The 26,879-nt window shown below is 51.4% G+C and overlaps 1 protein-coding gene across 7 annotated transcripts in view; it reads left to right on the forward strand.

Moving 5' to 3' along the window:
• SLC2A9 (solute carrier family 2 member 9) overlaps window positions 1-24,757 on the forward strand; it is a 262,356-nt gene extending 237,599 nt beyond the window's left edge. For 4 of the 7 annotated variants that reach the window (XM_003985513.6, XM_019829751.3, XM_019829752.3 and 1 more), the window contains one exon: window positions 14,493-16,346. In XM_003985513.6, the coding sequence (XP_003985562.1) occupies window positions 14,493-14,747 (255 nt within the window). In that variant the 3' untranslated portion in view covers window positions 14,748-16,346. Of the gene's footprint in view, window positions 1-14,492; window positions 16,347-23,893 lie in introns of those variants that run through there. The other 3 variants (XM_045056586.1, XR_006597235.1, XR_006597234.1) reach the window with 3 other exon arrangements.
• Window positions 24,758-26,879: the final 2,122 nt, after the last annotated feature.

The raw sequence follows: 26,879 nt of genomic DNA on the forward strand, positions 1-26,879 counted from the left end.
GCCACCACGCAAATGCCTTTGAGTGAAAGCCTCAGTCACACGGTTCGCCCCAGGGGAAATGCAAAGTGCCTCGTGTCCAGAGGGGAAGAGCCAGAAATCTGTCCTTCCATAATGACAGCCATTGCCCACCCTTGGAGGAGGAAAGTCAGACTCAGCAGGCTTAGGACACTTGAAGGTCCCGTACCAATGGGAGGAAGAACATGGTCCCACCCATGGATGTCAGCCCCATGTGCCCTTCCTCTACCCACAGGGCTTTGGTGTGTGTCAAACTCCATTCACCGTAACCCAGTTTTTGATAGCCTTGACCACTAATTTAGGGGATCACGTTCATTCTAACTGGCTCGCTTCCAGCTGGGCGCCCGGGAGCCTGAGAGGTTTCTGGGACCACAGCTCATCCTGGGTCACCCTGTGTGATGGACTAGAGCGTCTGAGGGCAAAATAAGCCAGGACTCTCAGTGGTTAGAGGATCCCCTCCCCGAGCGTGCTGTCACCGTGATTAAAAATGCATCCGTTCACACCACCGGTATGATCTCGTGCGCCACATTTCGCAGGGCAAGTCAGCCCGAGGGCCACTCAGAGCCCAGCCCAGAGCAGGGGAATAAGGCCAGGGCCCAGGTAAGGACTCAGGGCCAAGAAGGATGCCACCCGCCCACAGAGCTGAGGGCCCCCCCCCCTGCAGAAATGACACAAGTCGTCATGTCTGTCTTTGAATATCCAGAGCAGCAGTCTCCTCTCAGACGTGTCAAGGGCACAGGAGTCACAGGAGAGTTGTGGGCACCATTCCTTACGGGCTGAGGTTTCAGGGTTTGGGGCAAGGCAAAAAGGAGTTGGAGCGGGCGGGGGGGGGGGGGGGCTTCACAGAAAGACGAGTGGCTGGGGAGGACCCAGCAGGCAGGTCTCTGACCCGTTCCCTGAGAGGTGTTGGGCTCAGATCCTGTCATTGCCTTTGGCATTTTGAGGCTAGAGCTGGAGAGATGTGTGGCTCCCACATCAGAGAGAGACCACCTGACCTTGATCTTGCCTGGCAATGTCCACAGCCACACAAGGGACATGGGTAGGCGGTCTGGGGGAGCCAAGGAGGAGAGCCATCTCTGCAGCAGCCCGCTGGGTCAGTGCGGCAGGGTCGTGAAAAGCTGACGGGCTATGTGAGCTACCAGGGACTGTGTGAAGGAGGAACTGAGGGGTGACAGGGAAGGAAGGGAGCCCTCAGTGAACACGCCAGGGCCATTACCACATCTCTGCCAGGCAGTCGCCAGACCTTCACTTGGAGCCGTCTGGAAACAGGGCTCTCAGGGTCCCTGGAGGAGAGTGACCCCATCATCCCCTTGTACTGGCCAAGATGACGGGTCCATGAGTGTGTGGACGTCTGTGTCTTTCCAGAACAAGACGACCAGTGGCTGCAGGCCAGACACTAAGCTGTGTTGTATCGAGACACATGGCACAAGGCCTGGCCATGACCAAACGATGGCTAAGTGGGAGGTGACATGTGTCACCAGAGGGCACAAGACACACTGGGTGTGTATGATCACACTGTTATGAAAGAGTAGGGCCAACGTTCAGACCTAACCCTGTCTAGCCCCTCTGGGTCACCCCACCAAAAACCATTTAGATTTCAAAATGCACATGTTCATTCACTCATTCATTCACTCACTCACTCACTCATTCCTCGAACCCTTGCCGAGTACCTACAACAATGCCAAGCGCTGGTGGGGTGTGGGGACACACCGATAAGACCTGGCCTTCACCTTCCATGTCATACCTGCCTCTGCGTCCCTCTTAAAAGGACACTGCGATTGCAGGTGGGGTCCACCTAGATGATCCAGGATCATCTGCCCATCTCAGAATCTTAATCGTATCTGCAAATTCCCTTTGGCCATGTAAGACAATGTTCCCAGGTTATCGGGGCCTGGATATCTTTGGGGGCCATTGTGCGGCTGACCGCAGGAAGTGGGGGTGGGTTTGGGAAGCAGAACCTGGTCACTTATCGGGGGCTACCCAGAAGCCAGCCAGGCGTGGTGCTGAGTCCTTGCCTCCTGCCCTCCACCCCCCGACTGAGCACAGGATCATCCTGAGACGCCCAGGAGGCAGCATGGGGTGCCAGTTCTGGGGTGGCAGGGCTCCTGGCAGATTACAAAAGAGCCTGGAAGTGCCCAGGAACAGGAGACAGACTGGACGCTCCTATATGGACTCGATCATATACTTGACCCTACTGGACTTGAACACTCTGTTAGGGAATTTGCACTTGATCATTTAGATGACAGGTGCGCAGCCCTGGAATCACACGAGGTTCACCTGGGGGGAGTTTAAGATAAATGATGATGCGTAGGATCATTGAGATTCTGAGTCGGTGGGGGAGGGGGCGGCATTATCAGTATTTTCCTATGTGATCCTAATGCGTAGCCCTGCGTGAGAACCCCTGATGTGGGTGCTGAGGAAACAGTGAAGGATACTAAGGTAGCAGTGGGACGAGCAGTTGGATTTGTGTTTCGAGAAGACCCTTCTGGCTGTGTGGGGGCTGGACTGGAGGGGGCATATTGTAGGCAGGGAGGCCTGGTGGCTGGGATTTCCTGTCGTCTGCAGGAGAAGCCGTGCTCACACTTGGGCCAGGACGATGGGCAGGGGAGGGATCAGTCAGGAAGAGAGTGGGTCCACTTCCCCGAGGGGGAAGGGGATCACGCACAAGGCAGCACCTGACTGGGCAGCCAGCTAAGCAGGTGACAGGGTAGCTCACACACCCTCGTTTTTCATCCCCTGCAGTGACAGCCAGTGTCAGCCGACTAGCAGCCCAGACTTCCGAGTTGTGCTCATAGCCCAGATGCCTCTGAACTGGTCCCAGAAAGATCTCTACGATCTATTTTTATTTTCTTTTACTCCAATAATTAAAAAAAAATTTTTAATATAATTTATCGTCAAGTTAGCTAACATACAGTGTATATAGTGTGTTCTTGGCTCCGGGAGTAGATTCCCGTGACTCGTCCCTTACATAAAACCCCCAGTGCTCATCCCAACTAGTGCCCTCCTCAATGCCCATCTCCCATTTTCCCCGCCGCCCCCCCCCCAGCTCCCCACCCCCATCAACCCTCAGTTTTTTCTCTGCATTTAAAAGTCTCTTATGGTTTGCCTTCCTCTTTGTTTGTAACTCTGTATCTTTTTTCTTGCCCTTCCCCCGTGGTCTTCTGTTAAGTTTCTCAACTTCCACATATGAGTGAGAACATATGATATCTATCTTTCTCTGACTGATTTCACTTGGCATAATACCCTCCAGTTCCACCCACATTGTTGCAAGATCTCTACACTTTAAACAAGGCTGTTGGCCTCCTCAGGAGGGGACCACGAAGACTTTATTCATAGGAGAAGGGCCATGTGACGGCCAGAACTTCTTTCCTCCTAAAGCCTGACCCTTATAGTTCAGTGCAGCTATTTCCCATTCTTGGTCGTCCCAATTAGTGGAAGTCCTGGTCAATCATCAGTCTGGCCCCGGGAAGGATGTCCATGGCTGTGATGCAAACCTCACAGTCAGAAATTCAGCACAGCAGAATCTTAAAAATATATCAAGTCCTCCTTTCCTTCCTATTCATAGAGAGGGTATTTTGTAGATCAGTAATTTCTAAATATTTTTATTTTACCTGTTGAGCCCTTTGGTTAAGCAAGAACTTTCAAACTTAAAAAAAAATAAAGAAAGAAAGAAGAGAGAGAAGGCAGGGAATAAATAGAGAAGATGTGCAAAATGACTCCAGATGGATTCAAGAGCCAAATGTGGAAAGTAAAACGAAAAATGAAACAGAAGACAAAGTAGGAAGGTATCTGTGAGACCCAGACAGGGAAGGACAAGACCTCTAACAGCACAAACAATGCAGAGAAAGGGGACGGATTTGGTGATAACAAAAGGACATCAGCCCTGTGAGGAACAGCTCGGGCAGGGGATTGATGGCTGGAATACTAAGGAAGTCCTGCAGGTCAACAGTGAAGGCAGGAGTCCCACTGGGGAGGTAAGTAGAGAATGAGAAAGGACAATTCGCAGAAGGAGAAACGTGGGTATTTGTCCAATTATCAAAATTACGAATCTGGAGAATTACCAAGTGTTGGCAAAGACATCACGGGAATGGGCACACGCTCGTGCACCAGTGGAACCAGTTGTTAACCCCAATTTCCACCCCTAATTATGTATCCCAGGGAAACTTTTGCAAAGGTCCGTAGGGTAGATGCCCAAGAACAGTAACTGTTGCGCTGTCCGTGGTGATGAGGAGTTACAAGTAACCTGGGCGCCGTCCTCCGGGAAAGCGTCAATACAGGGCTAGCAGAGGCACATGACATTTCCACTGCAGTGAGAAGCAGTGAGCTAGATCTCTATCCGCGGCGTGTACAGACCTAAACCCGGTGCTGAGAGAGCTCAAGTGCAGAGGGAAGGCTGTAGCCAGATTCCATTTATGTAAGTTACATAAATTTACGTAAACACACATATAACAACACTACGAATTGCACAAAGATAAAGAGAGATTAGAGATAGATTGATAGAGGGGCACCTGGGTGGCTCAGTCGGTTAAGCCTCCGATTTCAGCTCAGGTCATGATCTTGCGGTCCGTGACTTCGAGCCCCACGTTGGGCTCTGTGCTGGCAGCTCAGAATCTGGAGCCTGTTTCGGGTTCCATGTCTCCCTTTCTCTCTGCCTCCCCCCTGCTCACACTCTGTCTCTCTCACTCGCAAAAATGAATAACTTGAAAAAAAATTTAAAAGAGGGATAGATTGATAGCTCGATAGACAATAGACATACAGACTGAGGGAAAGATAGAGGATGGGGGTAGAGAAGGACAGGTCAGCTCAAGGACATTTATCAAACACTCACACAGGAGTTTGTCCAGAGGTGGGAGAAGGGCACAGCAGGGCAGAGGAATGAGAGCAGCACAGAGGCTAAGAAGGGAGGAAACAAATACAAACAAGAGAGGAACATTGCACAGGCCAGCAGCAAGGGTAGGTCAGGAGAGTAGTGTGTGAGCTCAGCCTGTTCCTGGGGGCGGAGTGGAGCTGGAAGGGGCGGCAGAAGGAAACGAGGGGATCACTAGTAATTAGGCTGACACACAGTAATTATAACTCACCACCAGGCAAGGGAGGGCAGCAGAGAGGCTGAGGACGTATCAGCCCCTCGCCTTGCCCCTTGGGGCACTGTAGCAACACATCAAATTAATGAATTATTCCCATAGTGTCAACATCTCACTGGGCATCTTGCTGCTTTTTCTGTGCCAAGCACCAGACCAGATGGTTTACGTACATTTTCTCAGGATTCCTAACACAGCCCTTGTAGGGTTCATTCACTCAGCCAGTGTTTGAGGGCCACTGAGTGAGTCTGTCTAAGAGGGCAGAACACAAGGGCTAGTTCTCTGTTGGGGACAGTCACTGACCGAGTTGTTCATCTTCCTTTTCCTCTTCCTCTGCTTCTTTTCCTTCTGTTTGTTCCTCCTCCTCCCCCTTCCCCCTTCCTTCCCTTCTCCTCCTCCTCCTTCCTTGTTTCCTGAAAAGTTGTGAGGGGATTCTAATTATAAATGATTCAGGCTCACTGTAGAAACTGTAAAGCGGTGAAACCAGGCATGTTAATGGGTTAATGACGCTGTTTCCTTCCTTTCTTCCAAATATATGTAATTTTTCATATTTATAAAAATTGGAGCGAATTTTTTGTTCTTTTGCTTTTCTCAAATGCCATGATATTATGAGCATTTCCTTATGCCCGTGGGTATTTTTAATGTTCTTTATGCTCTGGAAGCAGAGCTCCTGCCAGCCAGGGTGTCTCCAGGGTCTCTAGGTTTGGGGTACCATTCAGGAAACGTGCAAGGTGTGAGCATTGACTCAAGGTGAACGGCCTTTGTGGTCACCCTGATGGAGACCCTGGCCAGGCGACCACATTTAGATTCTGTGAAAGGTGGGCCCCCTGACCCGGGACAGGGAAGGCAAGGAGGCCAGGAGCTTGCCAGGGCAGAGGCCGGGCCCTGGGGCTGCTGTTGGCCATGATGACTACACTAGACAGATGCAGGACTTACACGTTCAGGTTCGCACCCCCCACCACCCTAACCCTCCCATGTGGGTCCTTCTCCGCTGCGGACTCCACAAACGACCAGTTCTGTCCCACCACCCTTCCGGAAACCGTCGCAGCCACAGGAGTATCTGTCTTAGTCTGCCTGGCTGCCACAACCAGACAGGGCCGGGGGCTTAAACAACAGACAGTTCTGGAAGCTGGAAGTCCAAGATAAGGTCTTGGCAATGTTGATGGCGTCTGAGGCCTCTCTCCTTGGTGTGTGGACGGCCATCTTGTCTTCGTGTCTTCACGTGGCCGTCCCTCTGTGTGTCTGTGTTCCAGTCTCCTCTTCTAAGGACACCCGGCACATTGGGTCAGGGCCCACCATCCAACTTCACTATAGCTTGATCCCCTCTTTAAAGACCCTACCTCCACAAACAGCCACATTCTGAGGTGCGGGGGGTTAGGACTTCTGTGAATCCTGGCGGTAGACACAGTGCAGCCCATACCAGCCCCCAAGTGCGGTTTTTCAAGACATCTTGAGTTTTTCATGTTTCCCAAAACATGTCAGTGGTAAGTATATCCCAGCTGCCGAGCAGGGACCTGCAAGGAGCTACCCCAGAAAGCAAACATCAGAGCCAGCACGGCCTCAGACAGCGACGTGGCCCAAAACTTCATTGCCACACACATTAAGCAGGGGGGCCCTGGGCTAGGTCCTTGACTGCTCCAAGCCTCAGTTTCCCCATCTCTAAAATGGGAAATCCCTCACTCTCATTCACCAACGGAGCACAGAGCCTGTGGAGGTTCAGAGCAGGCACTGGGGGCCGCCGGGGCTGGGATCACTGGCCCGCCCTGACCTCCCCGTCTACGAATGGACCCCGTGGGTCACAGGAGGGCTGAGTGAGCTCACACAAGGGAAGCGCCCACAGTACCTGGCCAGAGGTGATGTCACCTCCTTTGGCTGGGATGAGGACTCCTGAGCTACAGTTGTGGGACAGCTGCTGCTGGGGCCCCGCCCACACCCACTCACCCTGACCTTCTCCTCCGCAAACAACTCTGAGAAGCCTGTCGTCATCCTGCCCCCACCCCCCACGTGGGGCTCGCTCTCAGCCTGTGGGAGGGGCAGGCAGACGGTCGGGGCGGCCCACAGCCAGCGAGGGTGTGGGTGAATACGCAGCTTCCCCCTCCTTGTCTGTGTGGGGGCGACTCTGCTGTGTGCTCCGTGTCTCCCAGAGGCCCCAAGAAGCACTGAGTTCCAGCTGGACGCGTCCCCTCCTATCTCAGGTTCCAGAGCGGCCATCACCAAGTACCACAGACTTAGCAGTTTGTGACAATAGAAATTTATTCTCGCGCGGTTCCAGAAGCTAGAAGCACACAGTCAGAGGCGAGGAGGGCTGCTTCCTCCAGAAAGCTGTGAAGGAAGGGCGTGTCCCGTGCCTTCTCCGAGCTGCTGGAGGTTTTCAGTGCTCCTCGGCTTGTAGCTGCACTAATTACCCCAGTCTCTGCCTCCCTGGGCACGGGGCCTTCCTCCTTCGTGTGTGTCTCCAGGCCTCTTTCTGTAAGGACACCAGTGATCGGATTGGAGGCCCACCGTGGTGTCGTATGACCTCGCCTTAACTTGATTACCTCTGCAAAGACAGTTTCCAAACAGCACCACATTCACGGGCCCCAGGGTGAGGATTTCACCATACCTTTTGGGGGACACAATCCAACCCACAACAGGACTGTCCCCGTAAGTCTCACCTCCCGGAGAACCACTTGGTTCTGAGCAGCCCGAGACACTTGGTCACATACCCCCAGCTCAATCCCTCCCCTACCCGTGCCCCCTGGGTCACTTGCACTGACACCCCAGAGTCAGGCTCTGTGTCTGGGGGCTCCTGGCCTGAGGCAGACGTCAGGACCATCTCCAGTACAGACCAGCCTGGTGAGTGGTGGCTGCCGTAGCTGTCTGTTGTTCCTATTGCCCTGATTTGCCTGGCACTACCTTAGATATAAATGAGACACTGGGAAGACTGTACGGACTTTGAGGTCAGACGGCCTGACCTTGAATCCCGACCGTGACTTGAATCCTGACCATGCCCGTCGGCAGTTAGGTGAAGCCCATGCCGGTCAAATCTGTCCAACTTTGATTGCCGTCATTTTTATGTCCGTGCAACGAAAGAATTGCCCCAGTTTTGCAGCAGGGCTCCCGAATCAGTCAGAGGTGAAGTCAGGTCTTGAGCACAGTGTCTGCCCGTGGACAGTCAGGACCAGTTGCCATCGTGGTCATTATTAGTACCATAAAGGTTGCGTCCTGCCGTGTGGTCCTAGGGTCACTTGGGAAGAGGAGAAAAGAAAGACAGAGCAATTCATGGTGAATGCTGGAAGCTTACACTGCCCCGAACTCGCTGAGCCGTCCAGGATGGCTTGTTGCCTTCTTCCCTCTTCCCCCTTCTCTGCCACCCACCCCGCCCCTTCCTGCAGAGTGTTCTAGATATGGGCAGATGGCATGGGCTGCCTTGACCCGTGGGGGCATTAGTATCACTCTGTTTCCATGTCCTTAGCCAAAGGCTGCCTTTTCCTTGGGCCTCTGCTACGGTCAGCATCGGTGTGTCCCTTGGGCCGTTGGTTATAAAAGCCTGCGGACCAAGCAGCCTCTGCCGTCGGCACCAGCATTTTCTGGTTTGGAGAAGATTGCCTGCAATTGTACACCTGCTTGACTCCACAGGCGTTATAAAATTTCGTTTGAGTTCAGTAAAATCTGGAAGCGGGAAAATGGTTCTTTTCAACTTGAAAATTATCGGGTCATATCCCAAATGCCTATTCAGCGTGAGGAGGAAGCTGATGCGGACCCAGGATCGTGGGATCTGAAAGCAAATAAAACTGCCCCCTCGCCTCTCTGGAGGCTCCAGCTGATATCCTTGGGTCTAGAGGGAGGAGGAGACAACCTTTCACTTGCTCCTTCTCCACTGGCACCGACATTGGGGCACAATCCTGCCCTAACATTTCAGAGAGAATAGACATGATCCTTGTGGGATCAGGTGTAGGTTTGGGCTTCATGGAAGGGAGTAAAGTGGGGCCTAACTGGGCTGACCAGTGCAGGGACCTTTCAAGCTGAGGTTGAGGGAGTCAGTGGGGGCAAGGGTGGTGGGGAGCAGGAAGAGGCTGGCAGAGGCCCTGCGCAGGCCCAGAGCAGGCAGCTGAGGGATGTAGGGCATCACAGGTAGTTGTAAGGGAGGGGAGGGGGGTGGAGGCCGGATCTGCCCAGGTACTGAGGGCGTGATAGGGATTTGGGGTTTTTCCAAAGGACTCTAGGAAGCCATTGCATGGTTTTAAGACAGAACCATTTTGTGACTTTAAAATTTTTTTTAATGTTTATTAATTTTTGAGAGAGAGACAGAGTGTGAGCAGGGGAGGGGCAGAGAGAGAGGGAGACACAGAATCCAAAGCAGGCTCCAGGCTCTGGACTGTCAGCACAGAGCCCGACATGGGGCTCAAACCCACCAACTGTGAGATCGTGAACCTGAGCCGAAGTCAGATGCTCAACTGACTGAGCCACCCAGGCGCCCCTCGTTTTGTGACTTTAAAAGAACTCGTTGGCTGCCTGGTGGCCCGGGACAGGGGCAGGAAAAATGGAGGGTACAGTGACAGACACCAGAACGGTGGTTGCCTCTATGTGTTGGGGACGGCAGGGAGGTGGCTGGGAGACAGGAGGCACTGACTCGAAAATGGCACAAAGAACTTTCTGGAAATGTTCTGCGTCTTGACGTAGGTGTTAGTTACACAGGAGAGTACTTTCATCCAGCCTTGTTGAACTCTACACTTCAGATCTGCGCAAGTTACTTTATGTAAATTCTCTCTGGATAAAAAAAAAAAGTGTGTATTTTTACAAAAAAGAAAAAGGATGTTTCAGGGTAAAGTCATCAGGACTTAGTAGCAGAGACAGGCAGAGAGCGGGGAAGCAGTCAGAGGCGAGTCTGGTGTCCATCTTGGCCCAGGGAATATAGCAGCGTGTGTCTGAGAACCAGTGGGGAAGAGCGGGCTTGCCAGGGAGGGAAGGGCAAGCCGGGGGCGTCCACAGGGTCCTTAAATGCGGCTTCCGGCTGGGCACACGGAGCTGAAATGCCGTCAGGCAGCAACTCCAACAAGACCCGATACATATGACAGCGGCTTGGGAGCTACCACGCAAGGCAGAGGCGTAAGATATCACTAAGATCCCTGCTGCCTTCCGGCCTCCCCTAGAGACATCCTAACGCTCCGACCGTGGAGCAGCCTTGACTTGTTAAGCTCTCCGCAGAGCTGGAGGTACAGGTGGAAGGCGCTTGACTCCCCATCGGTTCTTAAGTGACAGCCCAGCACTGACTCGCCCGGGAGCTTGGTATGAATCACCTGTGAGCCAGCATCCCACGGGTCGCGGTGGACACTGAGCAGAAGGATTCTATTTTGGTCCCGTCGTGACAATCTAACCTGGACCACCTTTGTCCCTTCATGCTTGTCCGTGAAAGTGCTCAGATTTCATTCCTTTATCCACTCAGTCAACGTACTCTTATTAAGCCTGGGGGGCTCAGTCGGGTTAAGCATCTAACTCTGGATTTCAGCTCAGGTCCTGATCTCACGGTTCGTGAGATCGAGCCCCACCTGGGGTTCTGTGCTGACAGCAGGGAGCCTGCTTGGGATCCTCTGTCCTCTCTCTGCCCCTGCCCTGCTCATGCTCTCTGTCTCTCTCAAAATAAATAAATAAACGTTAAAAAAAGTACTGGGGTTAAAAAGAAAACCCTCCAAGTTCCATAGGGAAAACTCAGATAACCTGAAAAGAAATGACCATCAGGGGACATCCTCCTCCTCCTGAGCAAGATTCCACTGCCATTGGGCAAGGAACACTGTCTTCAAATGCTTGAGAGGAAACTACTTTGAAATCAGAAGTCTGTACCTTCCCGTATGAGAGAGGGGAAAAGGCGTTTTCAGACACGAGAGGCTCAGACAGCTTACCACGCGCATCGGCCAGCTGTGGCTTAGGAAGCTGGTCCTGGAGGGAAGGGGTGTGCCTCGGCTGCAATGCCTGGCCACCAGGAGCCAGTTTGCAAGGCGGTTAAGGCTCAGGCCAACCAAACGGGAGGCCTTGGGCAAGACGCTTCATTCCCTGAGTGCAAAGGTCTCGGCTCAAGGTCTCGCCCCAGAATCCTCAACAAACGAGGCTCAGTTCTGATGCCAGTATGAATATCAGCAGCATCCCTCGGCTGCGGGCAGGGGCCAGCTCATGTCCCCAGCAGGAGCCAGTGGTCCTGCTGACACGGCTGTTGCAAAGACCGACTAGTCATTTAAAATATCCTTTCTTCTTGGAGCACCTGGGTGGCTCAGTCAGTTGAGCGTCCGACTCTTGATTTCAGCTCAGGTCATGATCCCAGGGCCACGGATCGAGCCCTGTTGCTCAGCACGGAGCCTGCTTGAGCTTCTCTCTCTCTCTTTCCCTCTGCCCCTCCCCCACGTATGCGTGTCCTCTCTCTCAAACACAAAAATTGTTTCAATAAATAAAAATCCTTTCTTCTTGACTTACCATTCCCAGGAGCAATGAAAATATTTGAATTTGTACAAGCTTCAATTAAACGGGCTTCATTTCAAAGCAGAGACCTAGGTTTTCTAATTATTCCCAGTCGTAAAAGGATAGGATGTCAGGGCCAGTGGTATTTTGGTCAGCTCGGGCCGCCATCGCAAAACACCACAGACCCGGGCACTTAGACAACAGAAACCCATTTTGTCACCGTTCTGGAGCCTGCAAGCACAAGGCCCAGGTGCCAGCTGATCTGGTCTTGTTACCGACCTCAGGCTCTTTGACTCCGTGGGTAGAAAGGGGCAAGGATGGTGTGAGTATTGCAAGTTCACACCCGAGCTGAGGGAGGCAGCCTTAGGAGGAGGGACACCAGGCTGCGTCCCAGACAACGGCCGGGGAAGGTGTTGAGGGGCCGAGGCGGGAAAGGGGTGCCTTCTGAGCACATACGAGCACGTAGGAGCCAGGACGCACAGGTGCAGCTGACACAACACACCTTATTTTCATGTTAAATCTCCACCCCAGGCGTGATTTTGAGCATCACGATGAGGGGAAAGGCAACGAAGGCCCGGGCCCGGGCCCACGTGGCTCCGACTGGTCTGGTCTGGTCCGGTCTGGTCCTTGCAGGAGCAACCCCATTGTAAATTGGGCCCTGGAGCCTGTTTCCAGCTTCTGGCTTCCAGCCTCCTGATGGCACACAGCCCCGGCAAGGTGGGCTAGCAAAATGGGTTTTCTGAGGGGCCCGAGGTCCTCTTGCAGTGTGCCTGTTCTGTAGAAGTGCCTCAGAAAAGAGAACTACAGGGGCGCCTGGGTGGCTTCCGACTTCAGCCAGGTCACGATCTCGCGGTCCGTGAGTTCCAGCCCCGCATCAGGCTCTGGGCTGATGGCTGTGTCTCCCTCTCTCTCTGCCCCTCCCCCGTTCATGCTCTGTCTCTCTCTGTCCCAAAAATAAATAAAAACGTTGAAAAAAAAAATTAAAAAAAAAAAAAGAGAACTACAAAGGGGCAGGCAGGTATTTAAAGAGCTTTCATTTCGAAAGAGATGGGAATCGTAGGATTAGGGCCCAGGGCAATGTCATCCAAAGATCTGCTTTTCCAGGTGGGCACCTCGGGACCTCTGTCTGTCTCAGTTTCTGGTGAGGGCTCCCTTCCTGCCTCACGGACGGCTGCCTTCTCCCTGTGGCCTCCCATGGTTTTTCCTCTGTGTGCTCATGGAGGGAAAGAGAGCTCTCTTTCTCCCCCTTCTTCTAAGGCCACTCATCCTGTGGGATTAGGACCCCACCCTTATGACCTCATTTCACCTTAATTACCTCTCAAAAGTCCCATCTCCAGATATAGTCACATTGAGGGTTAGGGATTCAACATACGAATTTGGGGGCCACATAAGTCAAGTCCACAGCAACAGGGAAACTTACGAGACAGATTGATTTCTCTGATTGAAATCTGAGTGACAGATCGATTGATTTGTTCACTCCATAAATTATCCGCTGAGCACCTACCATTGCCCACGCACTGGCCTGAGCACTGGGCCACAGCGATGAGCAAAACCAGACGTTTTTGCTCACGGAGCTGCTGCCTCCTGGAGCGGACAGCCCAGCAGCAGACAGTCATTCATCAAGCAGCCACACTACTAACCATGCAGTTACCATCAATGTCCAGGGAAGGAGGACAGAACCAGGAGAGATGATAATACAGGGTCCTGGCCTGCGGCAGGGCACGTGCTTGGAGAAGGAGAGAGACAGGAGCTGAGGAGGTGGACAGTGTAGGGAAGAGGGATTAGCAAGTGCAGGGACCCCGACTCAGTGGAAGAAGGGTGGGAGACGGGAGTGTCAAAGCCCGCGCGGAAGAGGCACAGAGAGGAGACCTCGTGACCCCAGGGCGAGCCAAGGAAGTGGGTCCCACGAGCGATGGGAGGCAGCTGCAAGGTTTTAAGCAGGGTGCTGGCATGACCAAGATACATTTTTGCAAGACTCCCTGGGCTGCATTGCAGGGAAGAGATGGGTAAGAGGCCACATGGATGGGGGACGTGGGTGAAGAAAGCGAGAGGCAATTGTCCCTTGGGCATGGCCGGGTTTGACGAAGTCCTGCCCACCACAGGGTTTATTGTTCTGTAAGGAAATTCTACTGGAGCACAGCCACGCACGTCCATTTATGTATCTTCATCGGTGGCTGCCTTCCCACAAGAGCAGAGTCTGGTGGTCCCATATGGCCCCAGGTGCCCCCTAGGCTGGACTTCAGGAGTGGGGACGCCAGGGGAGGCGACACCAGGGACCTGTTTGAGGAAGAAATCCGGCTGGGACTCAGTGCATGGGTCCCGCATGACAGCTGAGGGGACAGAGCTGTCGCAGGTGACTTTCAGGCTTCAGGTGGTAGGCTCCAGTCTCAGGCACCCTCATTCAAGGTGCGTAAATATGAACTTAAAATAACTTTCAGCAAGTATGACACGTTGCTTTCATGATGACTAGTTTCTATATGCCTAGTTTTCAAAAAAGAAAACAGAAGACTGGCATTTCTTCATGGGTCCCGGGGTTTGAAGCTGATGTGTTCATGGCTCATATGAGAACGTCTCCTGCAGATGCTTATTAAGGCACCATTCGCCTATAGAGCCTATGTCACAGGCCTGGTATGCCATCCAGGAATATTGATATAGGGATGGGGAGCCATAAAAATCCGTTGAGAGGGGCATCTGCGCGGCTCAGTCGGTTGAGCGTCCCACTTCAACTCAGGTCATGATCTCGCGGTGCGTGAGTTCGAGGCCCGTGTTGGGCTCTGTGCTGACAGCTCAGCGCCTGGAGCCTGCTTCGGGTTCTGAGTCTCCCTCTCTCTCTGCCCCTCCACAGCTTGTGCTCTGTCTCTCTCTCAGAAATAAACACTTAAAAAAATATTTAAAAAATCTGTTGAGAGATGGTTTCACAGCCAGATTTGTGATTGTCTCCTTGATGTTCCTTGTCTCTCCTTCCCACAGAAAAGTCTGGACACCTACTGTTTCCTGGTTTTTGCTGCGATCTGCCTCACAGGTGCTATCTATTTCTATTTTGTCCTGCCTGAGACAAAAAACAGAACCCATGCAGAAATCAGCCAGGCATTTGCCAAAAGGAACAAGGCCTGCCCTCCGGAGGAGAACACGGACTCATCCGTGAGCGACAATAAGGTGGCCAGAAGGCCCGAGCAAGACCCCGCCTCCACGCTGGACAATTATGTCAAAAATGGGATTGTCTAAACGGATAGTCTCACCATTTCAGGAAACCGGAGGTTTCCCTACACGGTTAATATTATTAAGTATTTAAAAATAAACCTTTGCTAATCTAACGTCACAACCATTTGGGTTTCATTCATAGCTTATCTCCAAACTCTCTGGAAGGTGGACCCCTCGTTTTTCTTATGGATCAATGGCCTGTCCTCTTCATGACTTAGCCCATGGTTTCGACATGAAATTGGGGAAATAGCATCTGAAGGCTTTCTCACCGGAAAACCATACAGTCTGACCAGAGACAGCAGTGGGCCGAAAAGCACAGGCCAAGGTCCTGGTGCCAGATGTGCCATAAGCAGCCTTGAGCTGCCCTCAACCCGGATCCCGAAACCCCAAGGGACCCTTGGCTTTGGTCCTAGATGAAGGTGTTCAGACTTCAGTGGAAAGACTCTCTTACGTCCTAACAAGCGCCTGTTACCAGTCTTTGGCTTGGCCTTGTGGGTCTCTGCTCAAGAAGCTGATACGAACCCACCATCATCCAGGCTGTGTCCCGCAGGGCTCAAGGCTTCACCTGTCTTCACCTCAGAGCATCAGACGTGTCTCAGAAGACACAGAGAGGTTCAAAACGTGGGAGAAGTAACTCTCCAGTAGCTGGGGCAGTGACTGCGGATTGAGTTCTGCTCAACTGAAAAAATATTAAGAATGATTCTGAGGTGAAACCAAGGCTTGGTGGAAAGACAGGGCAGAAGACCAGTGTACGTGTGAGGGCAAATTCTCCTTTCCTCTGTCCCTTTGTGTTCTATTCAGGCCCTGGACAGATTGGCTGAGGCCCACCCACATCGGGGACAGCAGTCTGCTTTACACAGTCCACCAATTCAAATGCTGATCTTGTCTGGAGGTACCCTCGCGGGCATGTCCAAAATAATGTTTGACCAAATATCTGAAGCCCCCCAAGACCCAGGCAAGTTGACACATTAAATTAATCACAGACGGTGAGTTCAGCATTACGCAAAGTGCTCAAGAGAAGGTTGGGTGATTGCTTGTCTTGACTGCTGTTGCGGAAATCTAAGTGTCGCTTGTGGGAGGAGTGCTGCGGAGCAGATATGCTTGAGGACTCTTCCAACCCTATGTGCTAGGGCTGTTTGGGTTGGATCAGTTTGCAGCCTGCTGTGAAAATGCCAGCCCTGTGGATTGGGCGATTCCCTGTACTTGCGTGCAGACTGAAACAAGTTCAGAATGCCCATATATAAATGAAAGTGCACGTGAATTAGCACGTGTGTGCTTGAATTTAGTATGTCACAGTAGGAGTGGGCCAGAGAGGAAGGGCTCTGGACATGGCGATGACCCTGAGACCCTTTCAGCCACAATCCCTCAGGCTTTCCTGACCATTCCTGGCAAGGCCAGCCTTCGCCAAAACCTGAGTTCTGAGTTTCCTTTCCTACCGAATACTCTTCTATCGCTGGGCTTCTCCTTTGGTTGGCTTCCAACGCAATGCACCATACTACCCAGCTTTGGTTTGGCTGAAAGATTTGGACGGTGGGTGTCGATATGGAGAGAAAGTGATATGTGGGTGCAGAAAAGTGCCTGAGAACATAAGAACATAAAAGCCAAATAAAGTGCAAAAAGATATCTTAGCTGTGGAGTGTCATCTTTCATTTGTAGACCTGAGTATTTAGCTTCTGGAGAGGAGGTACCTAGCCTGGTCTGGGCACTAGGAAGGCATCGAGGACACATCAGTGAGCAGGAGAATATACTGCCCTTACCCGCATTTGCTCATGCCTACCACAGAAGATTGAAAATCAAAGAAGCATTAATGGCCAAGTGTCCCCTCAGGACCCGGAGGAGGGGGGACACAGGGATACAGGAACAGGACACAGGACCACCTAATCAGGGGTCAGTGAGAAGTGACAATCAGGAAAGCCCTTCCCAAATAAATGACAGCAATGAGATGGGAAAACCGCACAACCATCAGGCAACAGGCCAGGAACTCTCCTACATGTTCCCACATTGGAAAAGTCAGCAGAACAACACCAAGTAAATGTTTGAAAAAAAACCACTAAGACACCCATAATCTCACACGCTTTAGGTTCCCTACCATGATCACGTTAATTTTCATACATCTCTGTCCATCTCTGGCCTATTACCTACACCGTTATAGTCACAGAATACATAAAACACAATGTACAAACTGTCTTATCTCCTATTTTTTCCACTTGATATTAAATCAAACACAGCATGTCCATTCCCAAGCCTTTTGATCATACTCTAACATCCATTGCAGTGACCTCCTCGTGTATGGAGTTGTTCTTCCGATGCCAAAAATAATGGGAAGTGGTGAGTCAGACAGACAGACATTCCCATGAGCCTTGCTGCACAGGCTCTTTGCTTTCTGAGAGGTTCTAACCACTTACGGCACCCTCCCCCCACCCATATCCAATCATGGATATGGATTCCCTAAAGGAATCGCTGCTCAAAATTAACAGACCCCTTGCCCCAGCTCCTGCCCAAGGATTAGGGATTAGGTCCCAGTCTTACTGTTTTACTTTATCCTTCCATTTCCAAGCCACGAGGGCTGACCTCTCCTCTTCTCAGATTCACTGAAAGAAAAGTCACTCTTCCAGCCTCTGGGTCTGGCTACGATGAAATAAGCACACTCTGTTTCTCTCACCAATTATAACCAAGACCTCTGGGCAGAACACCTAGCACAAATACCGGAAAGATAAATGATAGCAGGCAAATTGAGGAAAGCCATCAGAACTCGTAGGACAAGCTCTATGGAGGTGAGTTTTCTGCATTTTTTTTCCCTCCTGTATCTCCTGACTTGCACTCCAGGAGAGACCAGTGCCCAGAGCCACACAGCAGGGCCAATGGAAAAAGCCTCAAGAGAAAAAAACTCTCCCTGTCTGGCCAGAGGAACAGTAGGGGTGACCCTCTGGGGAAAGAATGTAGGGGGTGCACTGAGGCAAGTTCCAGTTGAGAAGGAAAGCCAGCAAAAGCAGATAAAAAAGGGCCCGCCAGATGTCCGAGGCCGGATACTCCCCTTGCCTGCTTTTGGCCTCTATAATCTTGCTTGCGTCTTGCACCAGCCAACTGCCCGCGAAGCACAACCAATGGTGCCCCCTGTGCAGCCAATAGTGTTGCCAAGTACCTGGAAGCTAGCCAGGCTTAAAAGAAGGCCAGCGCCAGGACTCAGGGCTTGGCCTTTGGAGGTGACTCTGCTGGTCTGGTGCCGATGTGACATAAACAGTCTTTTCCGATTCCCCGAGTGTGTGTCTCTTGTCCCTTCCTGGGTGCCGAGTATTTGCTGTAACACAGTCATGAAGCTGAACACCCAGGGCAGTGGCAGCAGTGATGGCCACAGAGAGTGGGAGCCACATCTAAAATCTAAGAGAAATCCTTCTCTCCGATGACAGGAACTGGCAAGATGGGCCACTGCGGATTGGGGAAGGTAAGGGAATGCTGTAATTTTTTTTCTCGTTTTTTCTATCAATGTTTTGCCCCAGATGAAAACCCAGTTGTGAATGTGTGACACAATGGGGAGGCTAAAACCTTGGATTTGTAGCCAAATCACCAGGAGAAGTGACAACAGGAAATCACAGTGAGGACACAGCTAAACACAGGGACACCCAAAATCTGTATTGAAGCCCTGGGCTCACCCCTGAGCTCTGCATGCATGAAGCTTTCTGGAAGCAATGTAGCAGAAATTTAGGGACTGAAGTGTAAGACTTCGGTGGCTCCCACGTAACAGACTCGAGGTGGGCCCAAATTACACTGAAAAGCCTTTGAAAACCAACCAGAAACCAGAAATATGGTCCACAGAATGTGGGTCAGAACTTGCCATCTGCACATAACCAGAGTAATTGACTGCTTTAAAAAAAATGTTCAAAAGTTTTAATAGGACATAGACCCTCATATGATAGTATTCAAAATGTCCAAAACACAGTTCAAAGTTCTGTGAAAACCAGGAAAGCCTCAATAACTCTCAAGGGAAAGAGCAATCAACATAGGCCAACCTCAGAGGACCCAGATGTTAATAACTACGGTAAAGTATTACAGTCATGCTCCATGGAGTACGGGGATACACTCTGGAAATGAATGGAAAGATAGACATTCTCAGCAAAGCAATCAAAACCATTTCTAAAACTCACACCTTTAGAACTGAACGATGCAGTAACTGAAAATTAAACCTCACCTGACATCATCAGTGACAGAATGGAGACAGCAGAGGAAAGGATCGGTGAACATACTGACAAATCCCAGGAAGTACCCGATCTGAACAATTGAGAGACAGAGTGAAAGAATGAACATTGGCAAGAACATGGAGCATAGGGCGCTCCATACGTCACTAGTGGGAATGAAATGCGGGACAGCCACTCTGGAGGGGAGATTAAATATCCTCCCTGATACTGACTGAAGCTGTATTCAAGAAAATACCTTAGGCATGTTTCCTGATACTGAACCTCTGAGTTGAAGATACATACACACCAAGGCCTACAGGCTTTTCACTGCCCGCCCCCCCCCCCCACCACACACACACACACTCATACCTCCTCCACCACATATGCATGGGGCCAGGGCATTCACACATGCAGGAACGGAGAGTGTGTAGGTCATGTGGCAGATCAATTCCTGAGGCGGAGAGAAAACAGTGATGCTGATAAGGATTCCCTCCTTGACGAAACTTCAGTCAGGCTCCTCTGAGCCTCTTCATTTTTTTTTTAAGTTTATTTATTTATTTTGTGAGGGGGGAGGGGTGCACAGAGAGGGAGGGAGAGAGAGAGAGAGAGAGAGAGAGAGAGAGAGAATCCCAAGCAGGCTCAGTGCTGTCAGCCCAGAGCCCTACATGGGGCTCAGTCCCATAAACCATGAGCTCATGACCTGAGCCAAACTCAAGTCAGACTCTCAACTGGCTGAGCCTCCCGGGCACCCCTGATCCTCTCCTTGCTAAGTCTTGTCCTTGGCCTGCTGACCCCAGTTTTAGCAAGAGTCCTGCTAAGCCAGTTTAGGGAGAATACCCCAACCTCTGACATGCAATCAGGCTCCTCTTTCCCCCACCCTTGACGCCTAACCAGAGGCCCTTAGCAGATTCCATCCATAGACCCCTCACCCTGCCTGTTGGCTACAAGTCCCCAGCTGCGCCCTCTTGCACGGGAGCTGATCTTTCTCCCGTTCGGTAGCATCAACCCCTATTGCAATCGTCTTGAGTAACATTTTCCTCGCCTGCTTAACTCCATCTGGTGCCATCGTTCTTTGACCAAACGCTCACAGCTTTAAACCCATACACTTAACCCAGTCAGAAAACTCTAGCCAGGGAATATCAGATTCTCCACCTCCTCAGTCAAAGAAAACCAGTCGTCCTCCCTTCGGGGAAGAGTGAGTATAAAACGATGAAGGCAGAGAAGAAGTTTCTATTTAAGGGACTCGAGGAGAAAGATATTGGCTGGCCCCATACACAGTGTCAGATGGAGACGAAGTCTTGCAAAGGACTCCTCCTCGGTAGGGCTAGAGATGTTCATGATCCAGCTTCCACAGCCAGAGTGGGTGCAGACAGGAAAGGGAACTCCAGGTGTGGGCCTCTGAGAAGGAGGTGGCAAGTGAACCTCTAATTCTCATCCCCAACTGGTCCTACAGTTCAGGAAACTTTGTAAGTAACGCAGCATTGAAAGACTGCCATTCACACTGAGTTTCTGCCCAAGGAGTCATTGGTCAGTCCAACAATGCGATGCAATTGCCCAGCCAATCACCAGCAAGCAAGGACAGAAAGGCAAAGTCTGTGATTGGCCAGGCTTGGCTTCCTGCAGCAGCGATTGGCTGCTTTGCTCATTGCTCTGGAGGGAGTCACCCACTGGGCCCTAGTTCAGGGAGCTGGGATTACCCAGAAGCACAGGATCTAGTGGGGGAAAAAAACTCCCTGCTTTTTATTGTCTAATGCGACTGAGAGGTGTTTGCACTGAGAGCTAGGGAGGTTTTCCTAATAACAAGGGTTCACTCGTCGAGAAAGAGGACACAGGGTAGGCACTCCATCCTAAACATTAGCAGTCACAATCCTGAAATGATTACTTATCAGCCGGTGCTTATCTTTAAAATAGGAATAACTGTTCCAGGAGAGCAGGGGGCATGTCTGCTGGACTCCAGCTAACATAGTTCTGGGCACATAGTAGGTACACAATAAATATTGGTTGAATGAATGGGTAGTGTGGCAGGGAGAAAAATGGCCCCCCAAGATGTCGAAGGCCTGATCCCCAAAACCTGTGAATATGTCGCTTTAGGTGGCAAGAGAGACGTTGCTGCTGTGATTAAGTTAAGGATCTTGAGATGGGGAGATTCACATGGATTATCCAGCAAGCCCAGTGCAACCAATCCTCCTAAGAGGAGGTAAGAGGGTCAGACTCAGAGAAGGACATGTGACATCAGAAGCAGTGGGGGAGGGAGAAAAGAGGGAGGAAAGGAGAGGGAGAAGGGAGGAGGGATGGAGAGATTGGAAGATGCTGCACTGCCAGCATCTTGAATTTGCCGTTTCTTTTTTTTTTTATGTTTATTTATTTCAGAGACAGAAAGAGACAGTGGGAGTGGAGAAGGGGCAGGGAGAGGGGGACAAAGAATCCCAAGCAGACTCCAGGCTCCGAGCTATCAGCACAGAGCCTGATGCAGGGCTTGAGCCCGTGAACTGCGAGATCATGACACTTGGCTGACTGAGCTACCCAGGCGTCCCTTAAATTTATCTTCCTGACCCTTAGGATTGTAAGAGAATAAATTTGTGTGGCATTCTGGCGCCAAGGTTGTGGAGGTTTTTACAGCAGCAGGAGACTAATGCAGGCAGCGGAGGGCAGTTGTCACCACAGCAAGGCAGGAGTAAACCCGGCACAAGATGCCTCCCTGGCACGTGAGAGGAAGGTAGTAGAAGGTTTTTATATTCTTGTTTCATTTCGAAGTGAATACTCCTGGACTCATTTTCTATGATTCAAACACTGTCCCAACCCAGGCCCGCCATTCCTCAGAATCAATTGATCCTCAGATCAATGACTCTGCAGGTACCATCCCTTCCACTGTGACAGTCGGACACCTACCGACCTGTGGTCGGTTGCAACCCTGACGGCCCTGGTGAATCACGCCTCCCTGGCTGCCTGTCCTTGCATGATCCCCAACCGTGCTGAGTCTGGACGTGGCCACGCAACTCTCTTTGCCCATGGAGACATCAGAAAAATACGACACAGTGCTCTCAGTCTTTCCCTCTTGGAGTTTTAATGTCACCATACGAGGGAGCCCAATCTAGCCTCTTTGAGGATGCAAGGGCCATGTGACAGAGGGGCCCAGCTATCTCCACTGTCCTGAGCCCTGATCCAGTGACTCTGCGGCTGAATGCAGCTGTATGGGTGAGTCCAGGAGAACGCAGCAGAAGAATCCCTGAGCCATTCACAGAATCACAAGGAATAATAGGTGGTTGTTGCAATAAACTGCCAAGTTTTGGCATGGTTTGTTAAAGCACACGTAGATCGCTGATACAGACCCCATTATCTTCGGTTACGTTTTCTCATTATCCACTGGGTTTTGTGGCACTGCTAAGCGTGCACACGCAAACAAGAACAGAATTTGTGTTCTCTGGGGTAAAGTCTAGTTCATTCATCCCACAAACATTTGCTGAGCACCTACTATGCATCGATGCCAGGTGCTGGGGATACCAACTGGATGAAACCAGTCTCTTCCTTCAAGAGGCTGAGAAAATGTTGGGGAAAACAAACCACTGGGAATCAGCACCCTCTCTGGTCCCTCTATGTAGAATGCCTTCCTCTTTCTCCTCACCTGGGTGACTTCTACTCATCCTGAAAGACTGTGCGAGGCCCTCCTGCCTGTAGGAGTGCAGACAACACTGACTCCATCTTTGGGCCCCCACCTTGTTCCTGCCCCCACCTGTTCCTGCCTGCACAATGACCCCCCTCTAGGCCCCTCAGAGGTTAATATGCCCTGACTGGAGTGTGAGGAGGCTTGTTTCGATCTTCCCTAAAGTGGCCCATACGTGGCGGGGACACAGGTGGCCCCACTTTAGTTAATTGCCCTGTGACCTCACTGCTCTGCCCCTTGGTCTATGAAAGCTATGGGTTAGAGGCACCTGGGTGGCTCACTCGGTTAAACATCTGACTCTTGGTTTGGGCTCAGGTCATGATCTGACGGTGGTGAGATTGAGCCCTGCGCGCTGGGCTCCAGACCGAGCATGAACTCTGCCTGGGATTTTCTCCCTCCCTCTGCACCTCCCCCACTCACTCACATGTGTATGCATGCTCTGTCTCTCTCTCAAACATTAAGACAAAAAGTGTGTGGGTTAAGGTCCCAACTTTATAGAGAATAGCTGTGTGGCGCCCAGATCGTATGCCTCCTGATCCCCCCTGTCTGTAAGTCACCCTGAACTCAACTCTGTAAATGGTACGAAGTGTTTGCTTCATTTTTCTGTCTCAAAGTTCCTGCTCAGTCTGGAGGCTACTTTCCTGTCTGTCCTCCAGCCTCTAACACCTGCCTCTAGCTCTTCTGGACCAGTCTTCACTGGGTTCTTCTGATCCTCGCAGAAGCCTGTGTTCACCTTTATTGCGGGACTGAGCACTGCGTTACCATCATGGTGATCTTTTCTCACTTGAATGCCTCCCCTCCCAGACTCTGAGATCCTACAAGAAAATGATTCATCTCAAGCCCCCGTGTTCCTGGTAAGGGCTCGTTACACGCTTACTGAACAAATAAATGTCGTGACGAAGCGATGAGAGGAAGAGGATGCCACGGGACCCCCAGCTGCTCCCGAATTGTGAGCCGCATCTCCAGTGTGGTGTTAGGGTTCCATCAGGCTGAGACAGGGCAGGAAGGAGTTGGAGACAAAGGGGCCGATGGCACGGGAATGGCATATTCAGAGAATAGCCAACTGTTGGTGCAGCCAAACACAGTGGATGTAAGGGCGAGAGTGGGAGACCACCCTGGTCAGTGGTTTGGCTCTAGACTGAAGACTCCTGAGTGTGGGACCAACGTGACTTCCTAAATATGCCCGGGACCAAACCCACCCCACACCTTCCATGTCTGGCTAAACATCGGTCTATGCAGACGATACCCTGTTCTGACACTATTTCTTACTGGAATAAATGAGGGCACTCGAGGCGGTCAGGTCATTATAATCAGGCTTCTGCCCATTCCCCTTCCAGGGAACATCCATTTGCTGGCTGTGAACCCCAAAGGATGGAGGTCGCGCTGAATGACAGGGGCTCGGCGGCTGTTTCAGACATTTGCGGTAATTTACACGAAGATGTGGATGTAATTATCCTTATCAGAATCGCTTCCCCTGGCCAATTTGTACATTAAGTAAATTTCCTCTCATCAAATCGCAGCATTTGGGGACTGCGGTTTGTCTCCACCAAGAACCAGAGCTGGAAGTAATAAAGGCCAAGGAAATAAAAGACGCTGGGCTCTCAGCAGGACATGTGGGCGGTGAAGACAGAGGCAGTATTTCAGGAGGTGCTCTGGGAGCCCACACCTCCAGCTGCTCCTAGACTCTGTGCCTCTTGAATTTAGAGCAGGCGCTTCTCAGCCGCTCGCCGCCTCACCATGTGGCAAATCGAGGATGTTGCATTCCGTGTGAGCGCTAGGAGCAAAGAGCCTCTGAGAGAAGGTATTTTCAGTGATGAGGCACATACTTCAGAAACGGCCTTCTAGTTTTATTCTGGGAGTGAAACCAGAAATGAGCAGGACACCCCTGTCAGGTGTCCCACCTGTGTGACCCCCTTGGGCTCTCACGACAAGACGGTGAGGAGGGCTGTGAACGCTCTCATAGTGTCCGTTTCTTTCTCTGCTTGGAATCTAACACAATTCTAATTAAATAGCCTGGACTGGAGTCTAGGGACACTGGACTTGTCCTACTGGTGGGGTTTTGGAGTGTTGGGGGTCCAGAGCCGACGGCTAAGAAACAATTCTTGGGATGTCTCTGGTGCAGAAAGGTGATTTGAGGGGCGTCTGGGTGGCTCAGTCGGTTGAGTGTCTGACTTCAGCTCAGGTCATGGTCTCACGGTTCGTGGGTTCGAGCCCCATGTCTGGCTCTGTGCTGACAGCTTGGAGCCTGGAGCCTGCTTCGGATTCTGCGTCTCCCTCTCTCTCTGCCCCTCCCCTGCTCGCACTCTCTCTGTCTCTCTCTCAAAAATAAAAAACATTAAAAAATTTTCAAAAGTGATTTTATTAAAGCACGGGGACAGGACCCGTGGGCAGGAAGAGCCGCCCAGGGACCATGAGGAGAGACTGGTTATATACTTGGGGGTTGGGGGAGGTAAAGGCCATCCAGGAGACGTTTCCAGTGAGATTTTCAGATGCTAAAGAAGATCCACAGGATACGGGAGGCCTCCCTAAGGTTATTTTTCCGTCCAGCAAAACGTTATCATTAAGACCTAGGGAGTTCCTGGAGAAACGTTTTCCTCTGCCGGCCTCGAGTGTTTGTCCATGGGCTGCAGGTTAGAAGGAGATTCGGTTCATCTGCCATTTCCTTCTGCCTTTGTTTCCCAGCACTCCCACGTGTGGAACCTCCAGCAGTTACCTGGCTCACAGTAAGGGCTAAATGGAGAGTAGCTGAATGAATAAATTGTGAAGAAGATCATTGTTTTCAAACCGGGAAACTTTGACCGATGCAGGAACTAAGTTTAAGGATATTCAACACCGCCAGGCCAACAAAACGCGGCTGACGCCTAACTGCACAGAACATACCCAGCAAACGAATGTCTGTCGCTCCCCCTTTCCCCTGAGGGAGAAGGAATCCTGACCAAACGAACTTCAAACTAGGATAGGAGGTTTTTCATTTGCTAAGCTAGAAGTCCAGGATAGGAAACGATAGGATAAAACGGGCAGAGAGGGAAAGGGTAGGGCCTGAGGTTCCCTGGGTGGGGGAAAAAACACCCATTTTGGAACGATGCTGGGAGTGTCTGACCGCAGCAAACCCCCTCAGGCGTAAGGTGCCTCCTAAGAATGTTACAGACACCACCTACTCCCCCTCAGGTTTCTCTCAGGAATTTGACAAAAGACCTGACTAAAAATAAGTAAACCATAAAACCCACGACCCCCGGACCCACTAGTTGACCACAGACCGCCCCTCATACAATGGAAACAAGCCAATCAGGAATGGACAGCCCAGCACCTAAAGTTATCCGGTCAACGAGGGTAGAATCTGAGAAGGAACACGGGGGGCAAGGGAAGGGAAAGGCGGGGGAAGGGGAGGGCTGGCCAGAACCTTATGAAACAAGAACCCTTGCCTACAGTTGGCGGGCATTCACCTTCGAATGTCCCCTCTCTGTAAAGGCAGATTTCCCGGTGTTCTTACTATCCAATCTTATACTCTAATAAACTTTTGCCTGCTGCTCATTCCGTGTCCACCTCCTCGTTCTTCGAAGGGGCGAGACAACGAACCCCGGGTATTGAGGTAAAAAATCCTGCAACACAACCAGCTTAAGTCTTGGCTTTCTGTGCTTGAGAATCCCAACATGGCAGCCTCCGCCTGGCACCTTCCCAGCCTGGCCGCCCAGTGGGGCAGGGGATGAAGGGGGAAGAGGATCTCTCACCCAGTGCATTACTTCTCTATTGCTATGGAACCAAACCCCCCAAAACTTCGTGGTTTTGCAAGAACAGCCATTTCTCTGCCCACAATTCTGTGGGTCAGCGAATCGGGCAAGGCTCAGCTGGGCAGTCCTTTGGATCCATGTGGTATCCTCCGGATTCAGTTAGGCATTTGTGGTCACGTGATGTCAGCTGGAAGCTGGTTGGTCTCAGGTGGCCTCAGGCACATGTCAGAGGCCTCAGCTGGGATGGCCAGAACAGCTGGGATGTCTGAGCCTCTCTCTACAGGGTCTCTCTCTGCATGAAGTATTTCAATCTCAAAGAGGTTCCGACCTGGCTGGCTCACAAAGCGGCAGTGTTCTTTTTTTTTTTTTTTTTTTTTTTTTTTTTCAACGTTTATTTATTTTTGGGACAGAGAGAGACAGAGCATGAAGGGGGGAGGGGCAGAGAGAGAGGGCGACACAGAATCGGAAACAGGCTCCAGGCTCTGAGCCATCAGCCCAGAGCCTGACGCGGGGCTCGAACTCACGGACCGCAAGATCGTGACCTGGCTGAAGTCGGAGGCTTAACTGACTGCGCCACCCAGGCACCCCATAAAGC

Source organism: Felis catus, chromosome B1 (assembly GCF_018350175.1).
Source record: "Felis catus isolate Fca126 chromosome B1, F.catus_Fca126_mat1.0, whole genome shotgun sequence".
Taxonomy (NCBI): domain Eukaryota; kingdom Metazoa; phylum Chordata; class Mammalia; order Carnivora; family Felidae; genus Felis; species Felis catus.